General features: G+C 44.9%; 1 protein-coding gene across 1 annotated transcript in view; it reads left to right on the top strand.

Moving 5' to 3' along the window:
* GFM1 (G elongation factor mitochondrial 1) overlaps window positions 1-22,263 on the top strand; it is a 42,382-nt gene that overhangs the window by 261 nt on the left and 19,858 nt on the right. Inside the window, exons 2-13 of the mRNA XM_081862396.1 lie at window positions 2,375-2,527; window positions 2,816-2,948; window positions 3,762-3,966; window positions 4,982-5,098; window positions 6,554-6,704; window positions 15,313-15,467; window positions 17,642-17,726; window positions 17,905-18,042; window positions 20,194-20,295; window positions 20,903-20,959; window positions 21,391-21,528; window positions 21,993-22,075. Of these exons, the coding sequence (XP_081718522.1) occupies window positions 2,375-2,527; window positions 2,816-2,948; window positions 3,762-3,966; window positions 4,982-5,098; window positions 6,554-6,704; window positions 15,313-15,467; window positions 17,642-17,726; window positions 17,905-18,042; window positions 20,194-20,295; window positions 20,903-20,959; window positions 21,391-21,528; window positions 21,993-22,075 (1,517 nt within the window). The remainder of the gene's footprint in view (window positions 1-2,374; window positions 2,528-2,815; window positions 2,949-3,761; window positions 3,967-4,981; window positions 5,099-6,553; window positions 6,705-15,312; window positions 15,468-17,641; window positions 17,727-17,904; window positions 18,043-20,193; window positions 20,296-20,902; window positions 20,960-21,390; window positions 21,529-21,992; window positions 22,076-22,263) is intronic.

A 22,263-nucleotide genomic window follows, 5' to 3' on the forward strand; every position in this document is an offset into this window, starting at 1 on the left:
AGACAGAAAACCTGCAGGTGAAGCTTCTGGAGGGCGGATCCTCACCGTACATTTAAAAACACATGGCTTCATTTTTGGCAACTGTATTTACACACACACATCCTTAGCAAACCCAGGATTCTCGGGGGTGCGACCCACGCACATTTAATATATGGTGTCCCTGCAGCATTAGGGGAAATCCTCATTGGTATTCCGCCTGCCTGCTTGTTCTTTGTTCGTTCCTTACATTTATATTGGCCACCCACCAGTAAAGATTTCTTGGGGTAACTTGCAATAAAGTTGCATTTGGAAGATGACATCGGCACAGTGGTACCTCGGGTTACATACGCTTCAGGTTGCAGACACTTCAGGTTACAGACTCCGCTAACCCAGAAATAGTACCTCGGGTTAAGAACAGGATGAGAACAGAAATTGTGTTCCTGCAGTGCGGTGGCAGCGGGAGGCCCCATTAGCTAAAGTGGTGCTTCAGGTTAAGAATGGACCTCCGGAACGAATTAAGTTCTTAACCTGAGGTACCACTGTATTAGAATCGACAGTAAACTATAAAAGATGGGGCGGGGGGGGACCAACCGCTTCTTTACAGCAGAGGAAACTGCTGCTGAGATAATGCAACCCAGTATAGACAAATGAAAGTCGTTCTTCACACAGCAGATAGTTACCGTATTTTTTGCACCATAACACTCACTTTTTTCCTCCTAAAAAGTAAGGGGAAATGTCTGTGCGTGTTATGGAGGAAATGCCTACGGGTAGCATGCCTACGGATTTCCCTCCTCTAAAAGCTATGTGCGTGTTATGGTCGGGTGCGTGTTATAGAGCGAAAAATACGGTAAATTATGGAGTTTGTTCCCACAGGATGTGGGACGGCCTGGACGGCTTTCAAAGAGGTTTAGACAACTTCATGGAGGATAAGGCTAGCCATGGCTACTAGTTACGGTGGCTGTGCTCTGCCTTCACCGTGTTCTACCTTCACTGCCAGAGGCTGTATGCCTCTGGATACCAGTTGCTGGGAGTCACGACTGAAGAGAGCACTCCTGCACTCCAGGTTCTGCTTGTGGATTTCCCATAGGCATCTCATTGGCCTCTGTAAGAACAGGGTGTTGGATTAGATGGGCCTTTGGCCTGATCCAGCAGGGCTTTTCTTGCATTCTTAATACTGTATAGGGCTTACAGGAGTAAGTCCTATTGAATTCAATGTTTGATTTGACCTTAGATTTTGAATTTGATGGGGCTTCCTCCCAGCCCAGGTAAGTGGTCTTAGGATTGCAGCCTTATTAAACCTCCTCAACCCATGTTGAACACTTCTTTCAGTGCCGGATTTACATATAAGCTAAACAAGCTATAGCTTAGGGCCCCACTCTCTTGGGGGCCCCAAAAAATTTAAAGGAAAAAAACCTGGGTGTACGATAAAAAACAAATAAAATAAAAACTACATACAGCAACAGTGGCAAATGGCTTTAGATACCTATTAGGTCCATAAATTACCATATAGCATATATTCAACATAAAAAACAGCGGCAATTTTTTGTTGACAAAGGACAGCTGGACATATAAAGGGCCCCGTTACCTTCAGTAGCTTAGGGCCTCATCAAACCTAAATCCGGCCCTGACTTCTTTACATTAAACTAAATTATTGCATCTTGTATGGGTAAAGGATGTAAGTCAGCTACTTTCATAGCACTCTGTTAATGAATCTTGGAAGTCTTGACTTCAGAAAACTCTAAGCCCAGTTCTTGTAGAAAATAAGCATTTTGTTTTAGTTATCATAAATCTTGGGAGTATCATACATATTCAGCCCAGAATACTATAACTTTAAGATATTAAAACTCAGGTTATTGTGTCAATTACTATAAGGGTTGGAAGTTAAACATGAACACATGTTCTAACAATTAGAACACTACTAGAATAGTAGCTAGAAAGTTATTACTATTTTAATTGGTATTGTTAGGTGGACACAAGGGAGTACAAATATAGACTAAATAGATACTGTAGCTATTAATTTTGTCACTGCAGGAAGTAAAACAGGTGACACTGGAAAGTATGGTATTTAAGAAAGATAATTGAGGGAGAGACAAAGGCGGCTGGTTCCTCAACAAAGATGATGGAGTAGCCCTGCTCCTCTCTTCCTCCGCAACTTGGTGGAATATCACCTTCCAAACGGAATGATCCTCCCTCCTTCTGTGCGCTGTTCTGGGGGTTCTCTCAATCCCCAAAACCAATTTCAGGGGGCAAAGTGGGGAATCCCTTTTGTAGAAGAAACACCATTTGTTAAATGAATCCTAGCAATAATACTGACAGTTTTTCTGTACTGTACTTACTGTTGTCTTGTGTATTGTAATCTTTTGCAATAACATTCCATCCCATTTTTGTATTTCAGCTGTTTTTTAATAGCTGCAGATGGTGCTCTTCAGGAATTATTCCCAATGAAAAGATCCGCAACATAGGAATTTCTGCACACATTGACTCTGGAAAGACTACGTTAACTGAGCGCATTCTTTTCTACACAGGAAGGATAGCACAAATGCACGAGGTACTTCTGAATGTGATCAGAGAGGAGGAGGACTCTCCAGAGCAGAATAAGCAAAGAGCAGATTTGGAGGGAGCACAGGGGGTTGCAGAGGGGGAGAAGGGAAGGGAAAGCCCTGTTATGCAAGTGGAAGTCTACTTGTGTGATGTTTGATTTGACCTTAAATTTTGATCTGTCAATTGGGCAATAAAGCATCTCGGAGCAGATCCTTGCCTTGTACAAGAGGACACAGGTGTACAAGCAGAAATGCACTGACTTGTGGAAATGTTGATATGCTTTCTTTCACCTTAGGTAAAAGGGAAAGATGGAGTTGGTGCTGTCATGGATTCAATGGAGTTGGAACGACAACGGGGGATCACTATTCAGTCTGCAGCAACTTTTACCATGTGGAAAGACACCAACATTAATATAATTGACACCCCAGGTAATAGTCATGTAGAGTACTAAATATGTTTCTAGCACTTGTATGCCTGGCATGATAAACATACCCAAGTGTTAAGAGTGTATAATTTTTACCCATAGCCAAAATGACATCTGCTATGTAAATTGCTTTCTAAGGCTGAAGGCCTAAGCTCTACTCCCTTCCCACTGGGCTTTTTGGAGCACCATCACAGGTGCAGCACAGCCACTCAGTGGCCACAGAGGAAGTGGGGCAGGGCAGTTGGGCCTGATCTCTGTGCCATTTCCAGGTTGGCTCAGTGATGGTGGCCTTTGTCAGTGCCTGATGGCAGTAAGACCAACTCAGGATCCAGTGGATCTCGGGCTAGCTTGCTCCCGCCCTTAAACACCCTGTTGTTTTGACAGCATGTTTGATGGCTGGCGGGAGGCTGATTCAACTGGCAGAGGTCAGAGAAGAGAAATGTCTTCTTAACCCAACGCCACCATCCCCTACAGCCCAGTGTAAAAGGGATTTAGATGGCTTTGCTTTCACCTGTTCAGTAAATGCTTCCTGAAATTCTGTTGTGTAAGGTTCTTCAAAGCAAATGTATGAAATGAAACTTGAACTAGTCCTATTACTATTGACTTGTAAAACCTCTAATCTTGATAGCCTGGTTGTGTTGGACGTAGTGCATAGTCCTTAGGGCATAACATAGCCTTCCCCAACCTGATGCCCTCTGTATGTTTTTGACTGCAGCTCCCACCAGGCCCAGACAGCAGGAAAGAGAACCAAATACATCAGTAATTCTCAGCTAGTTGGAAGCCTTAACATTCCTGGATCTTTTTACTTCCCTTTCAGGACACGTTGATTTCACTATAGAGGTAGAGAGATCACTGAGAGTTCTTGATGGAGCCGTCCTGGTGCTATGTGCTGTCGGAGGGGTTCAGTGCCAGACAATGACGGTGAATAGGCAGATGAAGCGATATAATGTCCCGTTTTTGTCCTTCATCAACAAACTGGATCGTATGGGTGCAAGTCCAGACAGAGCTGTCCAACAACTTAGGTATGAACATCTCAGTTAGAATTCCTCCCCCTGCCCCCTACCCATATCAGAGAGGAAGATAGAAGATCTTTCTAGAAACATTGTCAAAAGATGTATGTCTTCAGTGTATTGTTCTGGGCTGCCATGCTTCTTAAAGGTTAGGTGGGTAACCTGGTCAACACTGAGTGTCACATATGAAATGGGCTGAAGGATCCTTGCTAACTGAATTCTTTAATAGCTGACATCAGCTTTCCCCACCCTGGTGACCTCCAAATCTTTTGTGGAAGGACCTCCCCAGGGAGTTTCTGCTGGCGCCTTTAGTATACAGCTTTAGGCATCAGGCGAAAACATTCCTCTTCAGCCAGGCCTTTGACTGATTAACGTCCAATACCCTTTTAAATGTGTTGTTGGTGGTAATCGGTTTGCTTTTGTTCTTATTTTTATTATGTGTGTTGTGTTTTTTATCTTGTACTTTTGTGAACTGCCCTGAGATCTACAGAGGAAGGGCTGTATACAGATTTAATAAATCATCATCATCATCTTTCGGATTATAATTCCCCCCAGCCTCAGGCAGGACTGCCAGTGGCCAGGGATGATGGGAGTTAAGGTCCAAAACATTTGGAGGGTACCAGATTGGGAAAGGCTGGCTTAGATGTACGAAGTGGGTACCAGACCTCACCCCCTGAGCCTTTGCCCTTCCACCTTACTCATACTAGAGACTTAGACCTTTGATGTTGTTCCTTGTATGACATTTTATTTTCTGGCCCAGCGTGGGTTGTGGTGTCCCCATATACAAGCAGAATCCTGCTACCACCAGAAGGTAGTGTGTCCAAAAAGGTGCATTCTAAATCTTGAGATGATTTGTCTGTCTTTTCTAAAGTTCTGTTATGGCAACTGGCCTTCCTTACCTTTTGATCTAGAGCCTTATCAGGGCCTCCCCTTCAGATCTTCATGGGCAGATGGACTTGTGAAGAACCAGCTTTTTAGACCTGGAAATGCTGTCTTAAGAGAATTTTATTTGTTTTTAACTTCCCAGATCCAAGTTGAACCACAATGCTGCCTTTATTCAGATACCTATGGGTTTGGAGGGAAATTTCAGAGGGATCATTGATCTCATTGAAGAAAAAGCTATATACTTTGAAGGTGACTTTGGGTAAGGGTTCTGAGCAGTTTGAAATATGGAGGCATTTTACATCTGATCATGCTTTGGGAGTAATGTGTTGTTGTTTTATAAGAAGTATAATTTAGTGTTTTGGTTACTGAGGAAGAATTAGTTTTGATTAGTATAGCCATAACACACCTCATCTCGTAACTATAACACAATCCTCCCCACCATGCCTCTCTATTCAAATTTTCTCGGCTGCTTATAACCATAAATGAAGGTGATATTGGTGCCATAGCTAATGCAACCCGGGGTTCCAATCTTAACAGAGGTTGAAGCAAGTTAGTAAACCCTGTTTTATTAAGGAATCCTTGTTTGCTGTAACCATGGTTCAGCTTATGCAGGGCTATGGCTGTTGGGGCTTTTTAGGTGACTATGTTTGGCTGTGGATTTGCACAGCAAATGACCCTTGGGTCATATTCATTATGTGTGAATTCTGTGAAAGGGGAAATGTGATAATTGTATGGCAGACAGGCAATTAAATATGCTTTGCTCTTATTGTGGGAGAGTTTAGCCATGTAATCACCATCTTGCCTTGGGTGGACAAAATCCATATAATAAAAGTTAACTCCAGGCTGGCTTTTGAATCTCTGGTATGTGAAAATACTCAGGGATCCTGCACCTTTGCAGGAAGCTGCAGTGAGAGATTTACAGTTCATTCCTTAACATGTCTATTGAGAAGAAAGTGGGGCTTACTCTCTGGTAAAGCAAGTGAAGCCTTTCAGCTTTAATATTGGTTCTTTTGAGTGGAAAAAGATTTCATTGGCCATTTTGTCTTCACATTTGTTTGCTCATAAGGCAAAGTGACATTTTCATAGGGGAATGAGAATTGAATAGGAATTGAAATATAAATATGATCATATTCATACCCTCAAACAGCAGTTGCTCAACTGGAGCTATAACTTTGCTCTATCCAGCATGGGTTTTAAAAATTTAAATGTATCTGTGATTCCTTCTGCGTAAGATGGCTAAGTGAGCCTCTTTCTAGGAGAACAGTGTTTGTCACAGGAACAACCCATCCAAGAGTGTCATATTTATATGGATCTTTGTGTACACCTGAAATTATTGTGTACTCATCACGACAGAGCATTAAGAGAAAAATGTCCATTATTTGAAAAACACCCAGCAATCTTGGTTTTATTGTATCCTTATGATGTCAATCCTGGTTTCACCCCACAATTTTAAAGGCACATAGGATTATAGCCTATGTGAATATTATTAGACAGAAGGTACAAGGGGTCCAATTTTAAATCAAATGTGTATTATTGCTAGCAGAGCTTTGTTGTTAGATTTGCAGGTGTAAAAAGAACTGAAAATGTGTCACTCATGAGAGTGGAATAAATTGATGGTTGTGGTTCTCACTGAAGCCCACAGGAACATGTGAGATTTCTAACATTTCTAGTTGGTTGGCTTCTGATGGTCTGCTTGTTTTCTCTGCTTCTGTAGCCAAATGGTTAAATATGACGACATTCCCCCTGAGTTCAGAGCAGAGTCTACTGATCGCCGCCAGGAACTGGTTGAATGTGTTGCAAACTTAGACGAACAGATTGGGGAGCTTTTTCTTGAAGAGAAAATCCCAACAGTGACTGACTTGAAGGTAAAGGGACTTCAGTTTTCTCCCCATGGCCCCAAGGATTGCACAAAGTCCTTTGATGTATGCATTTGCTGCATAATGTTTTGCATATATAAAAGCGAACAGGTGGGGCACTCTCATGGGAATTAATCAAGGATAAGAGCCTTAAACTAGTCATGGCAGGTGGTCAGTGATGATGGGAGTTGTAGTCCAACAACATCTGGAGAGCCACAGGTTCCCCACACTTTCTTTGGACTAATACTGGTTACATGTCCTATAGTCACAAACTCCTTAATGCTATCTGAAAATAATAGCAACACCTAGCTTTTATAGAGAGAGCTTTGAACATTCAGCCTGTCTTTTTACCTACCTACATACATACATACATCTCAGTAGAACCATGCATGCCATCTTGAGCTGCTTGGGGGAAAATGGGATATAAATGTAATTAGTTAATTATATATTTAAAACAACCCTAAAAGGTAGTCCAAAAAAATTAGCCTTCCATACTGCAGATGGAGGATTGAAATAAGAGAGAATGGCTTACTCAAGACCGTTTAATAGAATTGTAGAGTTGGAAGGGACCCCAAGAGTCATCTAGTCCAACCCACTGTGATGCAGGAATCTCAGCTAGAGCATCCATGGCAGATGGCCAACCAACCTCTGCTTAAAAACCTCCAAGGAAGGAGAGTCCACCACCTCTTGTGGGAGACCGTTCCACTGTCAAACATCTCTTACTGTCAGAAAGCTCTTCCTGATGTTTAGTCGGAATCTCCTTTCTTGTAACTTGAATCCAGCACCCAGCACAGGGAGGAAGAAGAAAGCCCACCCACTTGGTCGGAGAAGGAAGCTTAGGTGCTGGCAAGCCGGAAAGCACCACCTGTGATACACCAGCAGACCAAAACGCCATGGTGATCTGGCCCTCAAACTGGTTCTGGACGTTGTTTTGAGACATCACCCAGGCCCAATTCTTAGGGACCCATATACTTTTAAGATAAGGAGTCAGTAACACACTGCCTTCTTCTCTGGCTTGGCATCTGGGGGCCTTCAGGTGCTGCCCCTGTTCTGATGGGTAGAGCATTGACGTTTGAACTTCTGCCCTTCAGTTGCTTAGATTGGATAACTTAGATGGTCTGTTTTCGCTTCATCCATCCGTTGATATCTATCAGTCTGTCTCTGTATCCCACCTTTTCTTCAAGGAGCTGAAGATGGCATGCATGATTCCCACCCCCCTCTGTTTTACCCTCCAAACAATCTTGTGAGGTACGTTAGGGTGAGAGACAGAAGTTGGCCCATGGTCACCCAGTGATCTTCATGGATGAATAGGGATTTGTCCAGCAACTGTTCCACATTGGATCTCTCTAGATGTGCACTATAACTCACTCTCTCTCTCTATATATATATATGCACAATTGTGAAATATAACTTTATAATAACTGTTGCATATTATAATATGCAGTATTTGCAGTAAAAGCATAAAACGTACTTGCAGGGTTCTGCAAGGGTGAAATATAAAGTCTTTAAATAGAAATCTATCCTACCATTTAGTTGGACTGTAATTTTAAATGAATTAGGTAGGATTAATGGGTAGGATTTTTTTTTTTTTAAAAGGCTGTGATGACCCTGCTTCTTTGGTTGGTTGGTTTGCTTTTAATGGGATAATTATATTGCCACTCTCATTCAGAGACAGCTTTGTGTGTTGGGACATCACATTTTGTTGCCTTTAGAAGCTAAACGAGTGAGCTGGGCTTTCTGTGTCTGCAATATCTTTGTTATGACGCTTTGCTGCTATCCAGGGAAGTGGCAGGTTTTCAGTACCAGGCATTAATAGCAACAGATGCCTGGAGGGGAGAATAGCTGGCAGAAGGAGACCAGCTGTTTGGTGTGACAGACAAAGTTGTGACAGATCCTAGAGGTCACCTGTGATTTCTTCCTCTTCTCCTTATAAATATAAATGCAATATTTGTACCTGCGTACTGATATTTGTTTCTAGGCAGAGCCTAATGCCCTCTGTGATCTGTATATTCTGACACAAGGGTTTACGTGCAGGTAGAAATCCTTCACTGCATTTCAACACCCCCATCCTCTTGTATCTAAATTGATGTGCAGTTGGTGTAAGGAGACACTGTTTTGCCGTAGCTGAACCCTCTTGGGCAAGGACTGGATTTGGCTTGAGGACTTGATGAGCATGGAATATAGAGCTTTGAATGTGGAAATAAATCTCCCGTTACCCTTGTTAGCCTTTGATGACTTTGCGGTCTGGAGAATTGCTGCATGGTGGTTGTTATGCAATGGTTTCCATCTGTATTCCAGGCTCTTACAAAATGCTTAAGAGGAAGAAGCCCATTTTGAGCACAGCTGAGTGATCAGGTTGCTCCCAAGAGTCAAAATACACTGTAGGAATATTAATTTCGAAACCTCTATCCTAGTTACAGCTTTTGATGTTGTCCATTAACCAAACAGTCCAAGGGACATTCAAATAATCTGGATATCTGTATCCGTGCCGTTATTTGAAAATTCAATGGAGAGATTTGTAACCTCATATACTTTTACTCAGAAAAAGTACCAAAATTCAATTGCAATTACTTCCAATTGTTCACAGGATTGCACCCTTGGACTCTTTTTATCCTCTTTTAGAAACTCCGTACTCCAGTCAAATATGTGTCTCTTGATCTGTGCTGAAAATAAAAAGAGTAAAAAAGATTGGGTCATCTAGAGCGCCTTCTGATCCTAGGCATGCTTTCACCTCTTTACCCAGCACGAAATTAACTTAATGGTTGTGTTGCCCATCTAGCTTGGATGGCTTCTTAAAAGGATTAGACAAATGTGTGGAAGCTCTAGCTGTTGTTCCTTCTAACAGTGGTGGCTGACTGACTATTAATTTGGAAGCAAAGCAGAGTTGCCCAAAATAAGTTAGCCGTTTCTATAAACACGGGGGACTTCCTAGGACTGCAGACGTACACACATTTGCGAATTGAAAGAAGGAAGGGTGTTTTTTAAAAACCTGAAGGAACCAGCGAGCACCTGTGAACTTCCAAGCTGTAAGGAATGTGGAGATGTCACTTGGGGCGGGGGGGGGGGAGGAGGAAACTGGAGTGGTACAGTCTACTAGATATAGATATAGCAAGTACCCTAAAAGGGAATATTAGGGTTGAGGGCAGTTGTGCTGTGAGCTCAAAGGCTTCACTTCCTGCATATTACTGGGGCATTGCATGAGGAAGCTACCCAGAACCCTGCTGGTAGTGCTATATGGTTATAACATGCTAGGATTTGGGGCTGACACTCTCAAAACTGAGTCTTCTAATGCTGGGGTGCTGCCTTATACCAAGTCTATTATCCAACTATCTCAGTGTTGTCTGTTCTGACTGGCATTAGCTCTCCATGGTATTTCACCTCAGCTGCGTTTAGCCCAGCAGGGGAAAGTCTCATGTGCGAAAGAGAAAAGGTTGCTTTTTCCTTTCCCCCTCCCCTTTCTGACAGCTCCCCCCCAAAGAAAGCATGAACAGGACTACAAGGCTCCTTTTGTAGCCTGGTTGGAGTCCTCAAGAGAAATATTCCTCTTACAGAGTTGGGGATACATAGCAACATTTTTAAAAGCATTTTCTTGGACATGTAGGCATGCTGCTATGGGCACAGCCACACCACACATTTAAATGATAACAATTTACTGTAGTCTGTTGAAGCGCAGAGAGTTGTTAGGATTCCCCTATTCATCTCTTAGAGCTGCAATTCCCAGAGTTCCCTTGGAAGAGAGATTGATTGATAAGCCACTCTGAACTGTCACTCTCCGCCCCTTTAACCAACTCCAGCTTCCAGAATTTTTGGGCGGAAGCCATGACTGTCTAAAGTGTTCTCATAGTGCTTCAAAGGTGTGATGTGCATGTGGTCAAAGTAGTCGATTAATCCTGTGGCTCTGCATCTAGGATGAAAAAAACATCATCTTAAAATCATTTGTCGTATGGGTGGCAAAAACAGTTTTCTGGTTCAAAGCGGCCTTGTCTCCCCCTGCCTTCCTTCTCCCAGAGCTAATTAATTACAAATTACTTAATGGCTGTGGAAAGGCCAAGAGGCAGCTTTGTTTGTGCTAATTTGTCCCCAGTGATGGATTTCTAGCCTGTGGCAGGCAGCCAAGTTCTGGTTTAAAATAATTTTCCATGGAAAATGCATTGGGTTCTTCTTGCGTGCTCATTAGGCATCATGGACTTAAATAAACATCTCGTTTGCTGACAGCAAAACATTACTCCTGAGGTTGAAACCCTGACTGGTGTGCCGCAGCTGCTGAAGTCAGGGTACAAAAGTCATCTGCAGAAATAAAGGGGGGGAAAGGCAAGGAGGGAGTTGCAGTTTCTGTGAATAGAACATAGATATTTCCAGTCAGGGTGCTAATCTTGGTCTCCTGTCTGCGATATGCCATATTCTATTTGCAGGGAGAGGAAGGAAGATCAGGTACTTTGAGGGCTTAAACTTGGTACTTCAGATCTGGCCTGCCAAGGTAATGTGGAGCCAGAGTCCTCATCCAACCTAGAAGGGAATAGGGATCTACAGGGCTGGCCTCTCCAGTCTGACAGATGGTATTAAACCTTTAGGTTTGCCAGGCCTGGTATCAGTCACAGGAGTTTGGCTCTTGGCCCTTTCCTAGCTTGAGCCGCTGATCTTGGAGGCCCTGAGCACAGGCCTAGAGACGAATACATCTGGTGGCAGGTCCAGGCTAGGCCCTGACAGGAATGAGGAGGGCTAGAGCCGAAACGACAGCTGCTGCACCATCACAGATATACACAGAGTTTTGTCCCCTGTCACAACACAGAGATGTCAACCGAACTATCCCAGGTTGATAGGATCATAGAACTGTAGAGCTGGAAGGGACCACGAGGGTCATATAGTCTAATTATTATTATTATTATTATTATTATTATTATTATTATTATTATTTATTTATTTATTTATTTATATCCCGCCCTCCTCAGCCGAAGCCGGGCTCAGGGCGGCTAACAACAATAAAATAATACAACATTCTAAAATCATTTCATTAAAATTAATTCAACTCAAATTGATAGCAACCATTAGGCTAAAGTTCTGTGAAGATAGCCAAAGGAGGGAGTCAGGCTGTGCCCTGACCAAAGGCCTGGTGGAACAGCTCTGTCTTGCAGACCCTGTGGAAAGATGTCAAGTCCCGCAGGGCCCTAGTCTCTTGTGACAGAGCGTTCCACCAGATTGGAGCCACAGCCGAAAAAGCCCTGGCTCTAGTTGAGGCCAGCCTAACCTCTCTGGCCTGGGACCTTCAGGATGTTTTTGTTTGAAGACCGTAAGTTCCTCTGTGGGACATACCAGGAGAGGCGGCCCCGTAGATACGGCCAACTCCCTGCAATGCAGGAATTTTTTGCTCATTGTGGGGCTCGAACCTGTTAGCATTGTTCCAGTTGTAGTTGCTGCAATGCAAGCTTGGCTGTGGCTTTTCTTCCAACTTGTTAAACCCCAACAAATCCTGGTTTCTACTTGGTAGCAGCTTTGTGCTTATGCGTACTTTTCTTTCTTTTCCCTTTTGGCATTTGCTTTCTCTTGCATCTAGTAGGTTGATCCTCAACACCATGACATTCACACTCAAATGCAAGTGTGATGATTACACTAAGGACTTGTTTTCTGTGTGAATTTTGGCCACCTCCTGAGTTACGTAAAGAATAATAATAATAATAATAATAATAATAATAATAATAATTTATTATTTATACCCCGCCCATCTGGCTGGGCCTCCCCAGCCACTCTGGGCGGCTTCCATAAAAAGCAAAAATACAATAAAATATCACACGTTAAAAACTTCCCTGAACAGGGCTGCCTTAAGATGTCTTCTGAATGTCAGGCAGTTGTCTATCGCAGTGTTTCCCAACCTTTTTTGGGCAAAGGCACACTTGTTTCATGAAAAAAATCTCGAGGCACACCACCATTAGAAAATGTTTAAAAAATTAACTCTGTGCCTATATTGACTATATATACAGTGGTGCCCCGCAAGACGAATGCCTCGCAAGACTGAAAACCCGCAAGACGAAAGGGTTTTCCGTTTTTTGAGGCACTTCGCAAGATGAATTTCCCTATGGGCTTGCTTCGCAAGAAGAAAGCCTATAAGGAAATCTCCGGGGACCTCTTTTAAATGCTGGCGGTGGGGAGCAAAGCCTTCCCCCCCCCTCTGGCCTTCAGAAGAGGTCCAGGAAGGCCGGCGGGGGCCGAAAGGCTTTGCTCCCCACCGCCAGCATTTTAAAAGCAGTCCGGGATAGCAGGGAAGCGCTTCCCGCTATCCTGGACGGCTTTTGAAGGCAGGCGGGGGGAGCAAAGACTTTTGTTCCCCCGCCCGCCTTCAGAAGAGGTCCAGGACCTTCCAGGAGGTGAAAGTCTTTGCTCCCCCCGCCTGCCTTCCCGGGAGAGCGGAGAAACGCAGCGTGTTTCTCCGCTGTCCCGGACAGCTTTTGAAGGCAGGCAGAGGGGAGCAAAGACTTTCGCCCCCCGCCCGCGTTCAGGACCTCTTCTGAAGGCGGGCGGGGGGCAAAAGTCCTTGCTCCCCCCCGCCTGCCTTCCCGGGAGAGCGGAGAAAAGCAGCGTGTTTCTCCGCTGTCCTGGACGGCTTTTGAAGGCAGGCGGGGGGAGCAAAGACTTTCGCCCCCCGCCCGCCTTCAGAAGAGGTCCAGGACCTCTTCTGAAGGCGGGCGGGGGGTGAAAGTCTTTGCTCCCCCCGCCTGCCTTCCCGGGAGAGCGGAGAAACGCAGCGTGTTTCTCCGCTGTCCCGGACAGCTTTTGAAGGCAGGCAGAGGGGAGCAAAGACTTTCGCCCCCCCGCCCGCTTTCAGAAGAGGTCCAGGACCTCTTCTGAAGGCGGGCGGGGGGCAATAGTCCTTGCTCCCCCCCTGCCTGCCTTCCCGGGAGAGCGGAGAAAAGCAGCGTGTTTCTCCGCTGTCCTGGACGGCTTTTGAAGGCAGGCGGGGGGAGCAAAGACTTTCGCCCCCCGCCCGCCTTCAGAAGAGGTCCAGGACCTCTTCTGAAGGCAGGCGGGGGGCAAAAGTCTTTGCTCCCCCCTGCCTGCCTTCCCGGGAGAGCGTAGAAACGCAGCACGTTTCTCCTCTGTCCCGGACGGCTTTTGAAGGGGGGGGAGCAAAGACTTTCCGCTCTCCCGGGAAGGCAGGCACGGGGGAGCAAAGACCTTTGCCCCCCGCCCGCCTTCAGAAGAGGCCCTGGACCTCTTCTGAAGGCGGGCGGGGGGCGAAAGTCTTTGCTCCCCTCTGCCTGCCTTCAAAAGCTGTCCGGGACAGCGGAGAAACACGCTGCATTTCTCCGCTCTCCCGGGAAGGCAGGCAGGGGGGAGCAAAGACTTTCGCCCCCCGCCTGCCTTCAGAAGAGGTCCCGGACCTCTTCTGAAGGCGGGCGGGGGGCGAAAGTCTTTGCTCCCCCCGCCTGCCTTCAAAAGCCGTCCAGGACAGCGGAGAAACACGCTGCTTTTCTCCGCTCTCCCGGGAAGGCAGGCAGGGGGGGAGCAAGGACTTTCACCCCCCGCCAGCCTTCAGAAGAGGTCCTGGACCTCTTCTGAAGGCGGGCGGGGGGCAAAAGTCTTTGTCCCCCCTGCCTGCCTTCCCAGGGGCTTTTAAATCGCCGCGGGACAGCGGACAAGTCCTCCGCTGTCCCGGGGCGATTTTTAAATGCTGGCGGTGCACTTCTTGCAGCCGGGTCCCAGGCCCAAGCTGGGCGGGCGAAACCCCGACGGATGCCGGCCTGAGGCGTGCCTAACCCTGCCCCGCCGCAGGGTCGAGGCCTAGCCCTCCTCCAACTGCCCTGCTCCCCGTGCCCGTTTCCTCCGAGGTAAGTGGCTCCAGTGGAGCTGCCTCCCGCCGCGCGCGGACTGGGCGCCCCGGGAAGGCGCAGCGGCGCCCCGACCGCCCCTCTCCGCCTGCGCTCGCTCCTCAGCCGGGCCAGCGGAGCACCGCCTGCCCAGCGCCCGCCACCCAATCGCGCGTCCTGGTGGCGGGAGGAGGGGGCGGCGTCGGCGCCCGGAGCCTGTGAGCCGAGGCGATGTGGGCCGGGCCTAAGCGCTGCCTCTGCCGTCATTGCTGCTGCTGCTGCCGCCGCCGCCATAATGCTTGTTTGCTTTCAATGAGTGTGCCCTCCCACGGCACACCAGGCAACGTCTCGCGGCACACTAGTGTGCCGCGGAACACCGGTTGGGAAACACTGGTCTATCGCTTTGACATCTGCTGGAAGGGCGTTCCACAGGGCGGGCGCCACTACCGAGAAGGCCCTCTGCCTGGTTCCCTGTAGCTTTACTTTTCGCAATGAGGGAACCGCCAGAAGGCCCTCGGCGCTGGACCTCAGCGTCCGGGCAGAATGATGGGGGTGGAGACGCTCCTTCAGGTATACTGGACTGAGGCCTTTCAGGGAAGCCTCTTTGTTCAGCTTAAAAACTGAGCTGGTGTCCTGTTTTAAAGCTTCTTTCCACAGTTGAAAAAGTCCCCCTTTGTATCGTGTAGTCACAAACATTGCTTTTCTTATAATTGTTTTCATTTGGTGGGGAACAGAAAGCATGATGCTGTGCATTCTTGTATGCCAAGTGCCCTTAAGAATCCAGCTGTTAACGCTGTGAATGTTCTGTTTCTCTCAAGCTTGCAATCAGAAGGACAACACTCAGCAAAGCCTTCACACCTGTGCTGGTAGGAAGTGCTCTGAAGAACAAAGGTGTGCAGCCTCTGTTGGATGCTGTTCTGGAATACCTCCCAAACCCATCCGAAGTCCAGAACTACGCGATTTCCAACCAGGAGTAAGTATAGAAAGTGGAGGAAAACAGATCTAGTTTGCATAGGCCTTGTTTTTTTCTAAATTGAAGGAAAAAATTATATTTATTTATAATGTGGCCACTAAGTACCCTATGCTACGGTTGAAGATGAAAGGCAGTGATTTTGTAAGATAAAGCCCACTTTGTCTGAGGCAGGCTTTCGTCTCCTAAGCTGGTGGGTACACCTGTTTGGCCTGTAGGTGGCAGACACATCAAAAGCTGTAGGTCTTTTCTTGTTCTCATCCCCAGTGATTAATCAGGCATCTTTTAAAAAAGAAAGAACAGAAGGTGATATAATAGAGGCATTGTTGCTTGTGATGTGGATGCTCATTCCACTGTTGTCTCTAGTAAATGAGCGTTGCTGGCTTTTGTAGTCCTTTAAAATCCTGGAAACTTCAATTGATTAGAGGTGACACTAGACAAAAGAAATGGGCATGTGTCTATTAAACTACCTTCAGCTCTCTCTTATTATTATTATTATTTTAAAAACCCTTTTGGCTGTCTCTTCAGAATTCAATACTGCAAGATGCTGAGAGGCTGACTAAGATTTATTTATGTTTCGGTTAAAAAAACACACACTTCAAAAATAGAGAGTAAGTATATGCAGCAATTATAGGAAAGGAAAGGGAAATGACACTTGAAGGTGGGAACGGGGCAACATAACAGAAAACCTATAGTACCATGAATAAATTAAAAGGGAAAGCAGCGTCATTTACATTGTCATTCCATAGTGCAAAAACAAGGCCCCTTTCCCAATAAGTTTCTTTTCTTCATTATTACACATTGTGTTTCTCTCATATGTAAGCTAGAACATTAAGAGAGTTCACCAGATTTTCCTTACCCTGTTATGGGAATGTCTTTATTTTTCCGTTTTTGTGAAATACAGTTGTTTTGCTGTATGTTGGCGGTGCAGTAATCAGCTGTAAATCAGTATTAATGACCTCAGAATGAAGTTATCTAAAGGAGAATTTTAGAATTTCTCGGGAGATCATAGCTTGTACTTGTCCGTATAATATTTGGGTGCTTCTCTCCAGAAATGCATCGGGTTTTTTACAACTCCAAAAGATAGGTATTAAATCCGCCTTAACTCACTTACACCTACCTCCAGCAGTGCACATTTTGGCTAAAAATCAAGCCTAAGAATTCTTAGGAAGGAATTTGGTGAGTTCAGATTCTACAACAGACACCTTACCTGCACCTCCTTAGATGTGTGAATTGAGTAAGACTCCTGCCCAATTCCCCAATGTGGTGACCTGAGAGCTGACCCTTTGGGCTTTACTTTCATGTACCAGTTACTTGGAATCAGTTAGCCCATGTCGATCTGGCTGTGTGGGTTGAAAATGTGTCTCCAATTCCCCCTGGGAGCAACAGGACGGGATGACATGCAGTCACTCTCAGGGAGATTGCATGGCGGGTGGGGAAGCTGCTGGATCCAGGGGGACAATCATCATCATCATCAAACCTTTTATTGGCATCACATACAAACATCCAAAACAAATCAATACAGAATTACCACTTCCTCAGTGGCACAAAACATTTGCTAAAAGAAAGGAGGCAGAGCAGTCTGTCGTCACAGGGGACAATAATAATTTCACCCTTACACTCTTTCTGAGATCAAAGACATATTTTTATGCCCATCGCTTCCAGGGGGAATTGCAGAACTCTTTAAATCCATGCAGCAGGATTTAGAATACATTAGCTGCTCCAAGTGGCTAAAATCTGCAAAGGAAGAAAGGAGAGGCAGTGCTTCGACCCCCCTCTTAAATTTTCCTTTGGGGGAAAGATGAGGATACACACACAACCCATGTGGATTTTTAAGAGTTTTCCTTTAAAAACCTGCACGGAAACCAGGTAGGACTGATTTAACTGGTAAAGGTAAAGGTAAAGGTACCCCTGCCCGTACGGGCCAGTCGTGTCCGACTCTAGGGTTGTGCACCCATCTCACTTAAGAGGCCAGATTTAACTGGTAAACACATACAAAAAGGACATAAACCCAACTAAGGCTGTTCTTAGTTATAATTCTACATCTGCCATTGGTCTTCAGAGCCTGTTAAGGCTGCTCATTAGATCGTCCTTCAGAACAGATCCCCACAACAAGAACGGATTGGGAAGTACCATAGAAATATTGCATTTTAAACTTAACTTTTCTCTTCTTCAAGGGATTCCAAGGAAAAATCTATGATTTCGCTGAGCTCTGCCAGAGACGGTTCCTTGCCTTTTTTGGGCCTGGCATTTAAACTTGAGGTAGGTCTCCTCTGACAAAACTTTCTAACTAAGGGCAACTGAGCTGAAACTTGTTGGGACAGGGCTGCTAGGGGCCATTTGCTCTACCCCTCAGGATGTGTGTTGCGCTGATTCCCTCTGCTTCTCCTAAAGTTTTGTCTCCCTCGATTGACTGGCTGCTGTTTTCTGCCGCTTGCAGGCTGGGCGTTTTGGGCAGCTCACCTACGTGCGCGTTTACCAGGGGATGCTGAAGAAAGGCGATTCCATCTACAATACCAGGACTGGGAAGAAGGTCCGGGTACCAAGACTGGTCCGCATGCATGCAGACACGATGGAGGTGAATGTCGAGGCAAAACCCAGTCTGTGAGGCATTTCATTCCACTTCGATCCCTTTCCATTCAGTGAAGAAGATGTAAACAAAGGCAGGGGTTCCCAAACTGTGGCTCCTGGGCGAGTTTCAGTCAGGTGGTTCCTATCATGTCTGCATCAAAAACTCATATTGATCTTTAAATTGTATTTGTTCTTTTATTTCTTATGTTGTATTCTGTTGTGTAATGATTCAGATTCTATGGGATGCAAAGTGTAATGCAAGAAAATGCAATATAAGAAATAAAAGAAGCAATAGAAATACATCTGCAAAGCATACCATAGCAAGCACAGCATATTACTGTCTCTGCAACAAGTGGAATAGTCATCAAGTCATTTGCCAAGGCCACCTGCAATTTTCAAGTGGTCCATGAGGAAAAAAGGGTTTGTAGCTGCGCTACAACATTCTTTGTATGCAATCTGGGTCAAAGAGCAGGCATTTCTAGTTAAAGGTGTTTCAGTTCCTTGCCTGTGCGGTGGGATTTTATTTGCAGATAAATGCTGCTCCTAAAATTTGTTTCCTCTCCCAAAACATCTATATGGTTTTCAGTTGATACCCTGCTCGACTGTACAGTGCAATACTGTTGCCATCTCCTCCCTCAGTTTCGCCCTTGATCCTGAGGACACCTCTCTGTAGCTGCTTTCTCCCATGTCAATTGAGAAGAAGTATGAACAGCAGCATTTGATGCCTTATGTAGTGCAGGCAGACAGGATGTAGAAGATGGAGAGGTGGAGATACAGCTGCTGCTGTTCAGTGTCATCAAGAGCCCTTTTAAAGTTTCTGTTCCCACTGGGGAAGTAGTTAAAGAGCCCTTTGCCTGAGTCTCAGCTACCATGGGAGGGTGTAGCAAGAGCCCTTGCCACTGGCTCTCCAGCCTTCGCTCCTCCATTCAATATGTGGCCCTCTTTTGGAAAAACCAAACAGCTGCTGACCAAAGCTGCAAGCTCAGGAAGGCTTATATAGCAGGCACGTCCAACTTCCAAGAGACTGCAATCTACTCCCACTATCAATAAACTGGCAGTGATCTACCCATTGGGTTGACCAGAGTTGTTGAGCTTGTTTTGGGGAGGAATCACCAGAGTTGTTGAGCTTCTTGGGGGGAGGGTTCAGCAAGGGCGATAGACCACAGTCACCCCACGATCAACTGGTAGATCGCAATCGACCTGTTGAACATGCCTGTTATATAACAATTAACATTCTGCCATAACTGCTCCCCTATTTTATCCACCCCTTGCCCCGAGAACCCCTTTTCTTCGCAAACGAAAAATCGAAACATTCCCATGATGTTATAAAATGTCTGCCTGGGGAATCCCAAGTCGATTTCTTCACACCCAGTGAGCTTTTAAACACCATGGCCCTATAAAAACAGCTGGAAGTGGATGGCTGCCCACTGATCTTTCAACAGTAAGGCCAAAATGGGCCAGTCTTCAATTATTCTTAAGGGCTAAATTTGTCTCCAAGTTCATCTTAGTACAGTCTCAAAAGTTATCTTTCAAGTTGATAGTAAAAACGCTTTTAGTCAATTGGCTTTTGTCATACTGGCAATCAGTCGCCCCATCCTCTCTGGGAGCCACTCGTTCCTGATCCTAGTATTGCACTCTTCCTCATCTTTCTCTGGTTACTACTGTCTTGACATGTTGGCTAATCTAGCAGAAAGAATGTGATTACGGTATCTAACTCCTGACAGGTAGCTTTACCAGTCAGCGTGAGTCAGACTTTGCTGCTTAGCAGTGAGTTTTCAGGATCAGCATGGCATGATCCCATTTTACTGTCCCAGACAACAAATGGGCAGTGGCACTGTACACCAATTGCAGCTTTGGGGCTGTCTTCAAGCGAAGCCCTACACAGTGTACATTGCAGTAGTCCAGTCAGGAGCTTATCAAAAACCTAGACTATGGTAGCTATGGCTATAATTTGTCAGCCAGCTGGAACAAGGGCATAGGTACTCCTTGCCACTGAAACACTGAGAGCCTCTAGTGGCAGCTTGGAATCTAGGAGAACCCTGTTATAATCCGGGGTAGACTATGCATGCAGGTCTTACCACTGCTGTAGAATGGTTGCACTCTTGCCTAATACCATAAAAAGCACCTAGAATGCTATTTTTTGTTTTGTTTCTGCTAGGATGTGGAAGAAGTTTATGCAGGAGACATCTGTGCATTATTCGGCATCGACTGTGCTAGTGGGGATACATTTTCAGAAAAATGTAACACTGACCTTTCCATGGTAAGTTCCTCCTCTGAAGTGAACTGTGTGTTCTCTTTATATTTCTTAAAATCTCAATTCAGATGTTATTCCTTAATCTAAATATCCTCTGTACTAAAGAAACTTTCACAAAAAAAGGTTTTATTTTGAGTCTGCTTTTACAGCTATTACAATTTTTTGTTAAAAAAACCTACAAGTATAATCAGTTTATTCTAATATAAGTTCTGCATTCTGTTGAAATGAATGAGCATGATCAGAAATGTATCACCCAGCCCTTCTATGAAGAGTACAGCACAATTCAGATGTAGCAATCTCAATTTATTAAGATGAGAGCTATGCCCGCTCATGCTTCCTTCTCTCCTCCCTTCTCATAAATGCCATAATGACAAAATTCTGATTTATCCATAGCATCCAAACAGGGAAACTGACTACAAACCAGGGTCTGATCCCTTATTAGGAAACTTTTATTTTAACAAACCCCATAAATTTTGAGTCCTAGAAAGAAAGAGGAAGGCTGCCTGTGAGTTTGAGTGTTAAAAGTAAAGATAATTATCTGGAAAGATAATTTTCAAGTGTTTTTATATTAACAAATGGTTCTTTGGTTTCTGTGTTCTGTTCCCTTTCATAGGAATCTATTCATGTCCCTGATCCTGTCATTTCAGTGGCAATGAAGCCATCAAACAAGGTAGGCATCGGAAGTCCAAACAAGGGTGAATAGTAAAAGTTATCTGGAAGGAATGTTGTGATCTGATTTTTCTTGGAGGAAAATGGTGATGTTTCTGTTGCATTTGGTTCTTGTGTTCGGGAGAAGCTGAGCCTTTGGTGTGGTGGTTCTCCTGCTGCTGAGTTCCAATAGGCTTGATACCCTGGCAATTATGTGTGATCAATCCTAGTTGTGTATTTACTTATCAATGCAGTACTGAGTGGAGCAGTCTCAAGTTTGTGATGCTCTGAAGCCAACACGTTCCATTGATACCCTACAGTTTATAGAAACCATCTAGCTCCATTTTTTAATGGGAATTTGTCCTGTAACCCCAGCACTTTTGACTATCTTGTTATACTCAGTGATGCGAAAGACATTAATTTACCCTTGTTTATTTCCCCGCCCCCCTCTAGAATGACTTGGATAAGTTTTCAAAAGGCATTAACCGCTTCACGAGGGAAGACCCCACTTTCAGAGTTCATTTTGACAGCGAGAGCAAAGAGACCATTGTTTCAGGAATGGGAGAACTGCACCTGGAAATCTATGCACAGGTGATTGTTACAAGATTGCACTGGTCAAGTGTGCTACCGAGTCTCACTTGGCAAAAGTATTTATTTAATTCAGCATTTATAGTTTAGTTGTGCTCCCCAGCTTCATATCTGGCTATGTATAAATTATACAGTGCCGGTTGTAATTCTTCAGCTGGGTCTGTGCTAACAATTTTTTGTGGTTCTCGCTCATGAAGTATATATATAGAAGGTCAGAAATTTTGCATATGTACAGGATGTGGACCAAAAAATTACTCAAAAAACCCCAAATCTGCTCTGGGTGGGTGGACTTCTGTCTGGTCCAGATATAAGAAGCTCTAATTAACTAGAGAGATACTACAGATGGACATTTTCCCAGTGATTGTAGGTAGCATTCAGGAATAATTAGGTGAGATCATGCTAAGCGCTACCCATTTGGCAACACATTTTAATCAGTTTGTTGTTTTTTTGGTGCTGTTTCTACCTAGAGAATGGAAAGAGAATATGGTTGTCCTTGTGAGACCGGGAAGCCTAAAGTAGCGTTCAGAGAGAGCATTGTGGCAACTGTACCGTAAGTGTTCACTCTGGCATGTGAGAGGCACCACACCGAGGCCAGGAAATAATTTGCATTGGTCCTTATACATGTAGGGGTTTCTGAACCTGCGTAAGCCTATTTTATAGCCCTTCCTCTAGCTGTACGAAGTTGTTTTAAAGACATCTGAACAACCTCTAATACAGTGGTACCTTGGTTCTCAAACT

The sequence above is a fragment of the Podarcis erhardii genome (assembly GCF_964252035.2).
Source record: "Podarcis erhardii genome assembly, chromosome: 5".
NCBI classification, from domain to species: Eukaryota; Metazoa; Chordata; class Lepidosauria; order Squamata; family Lacertidae; genus Podarcis; species Podarcis erhardii.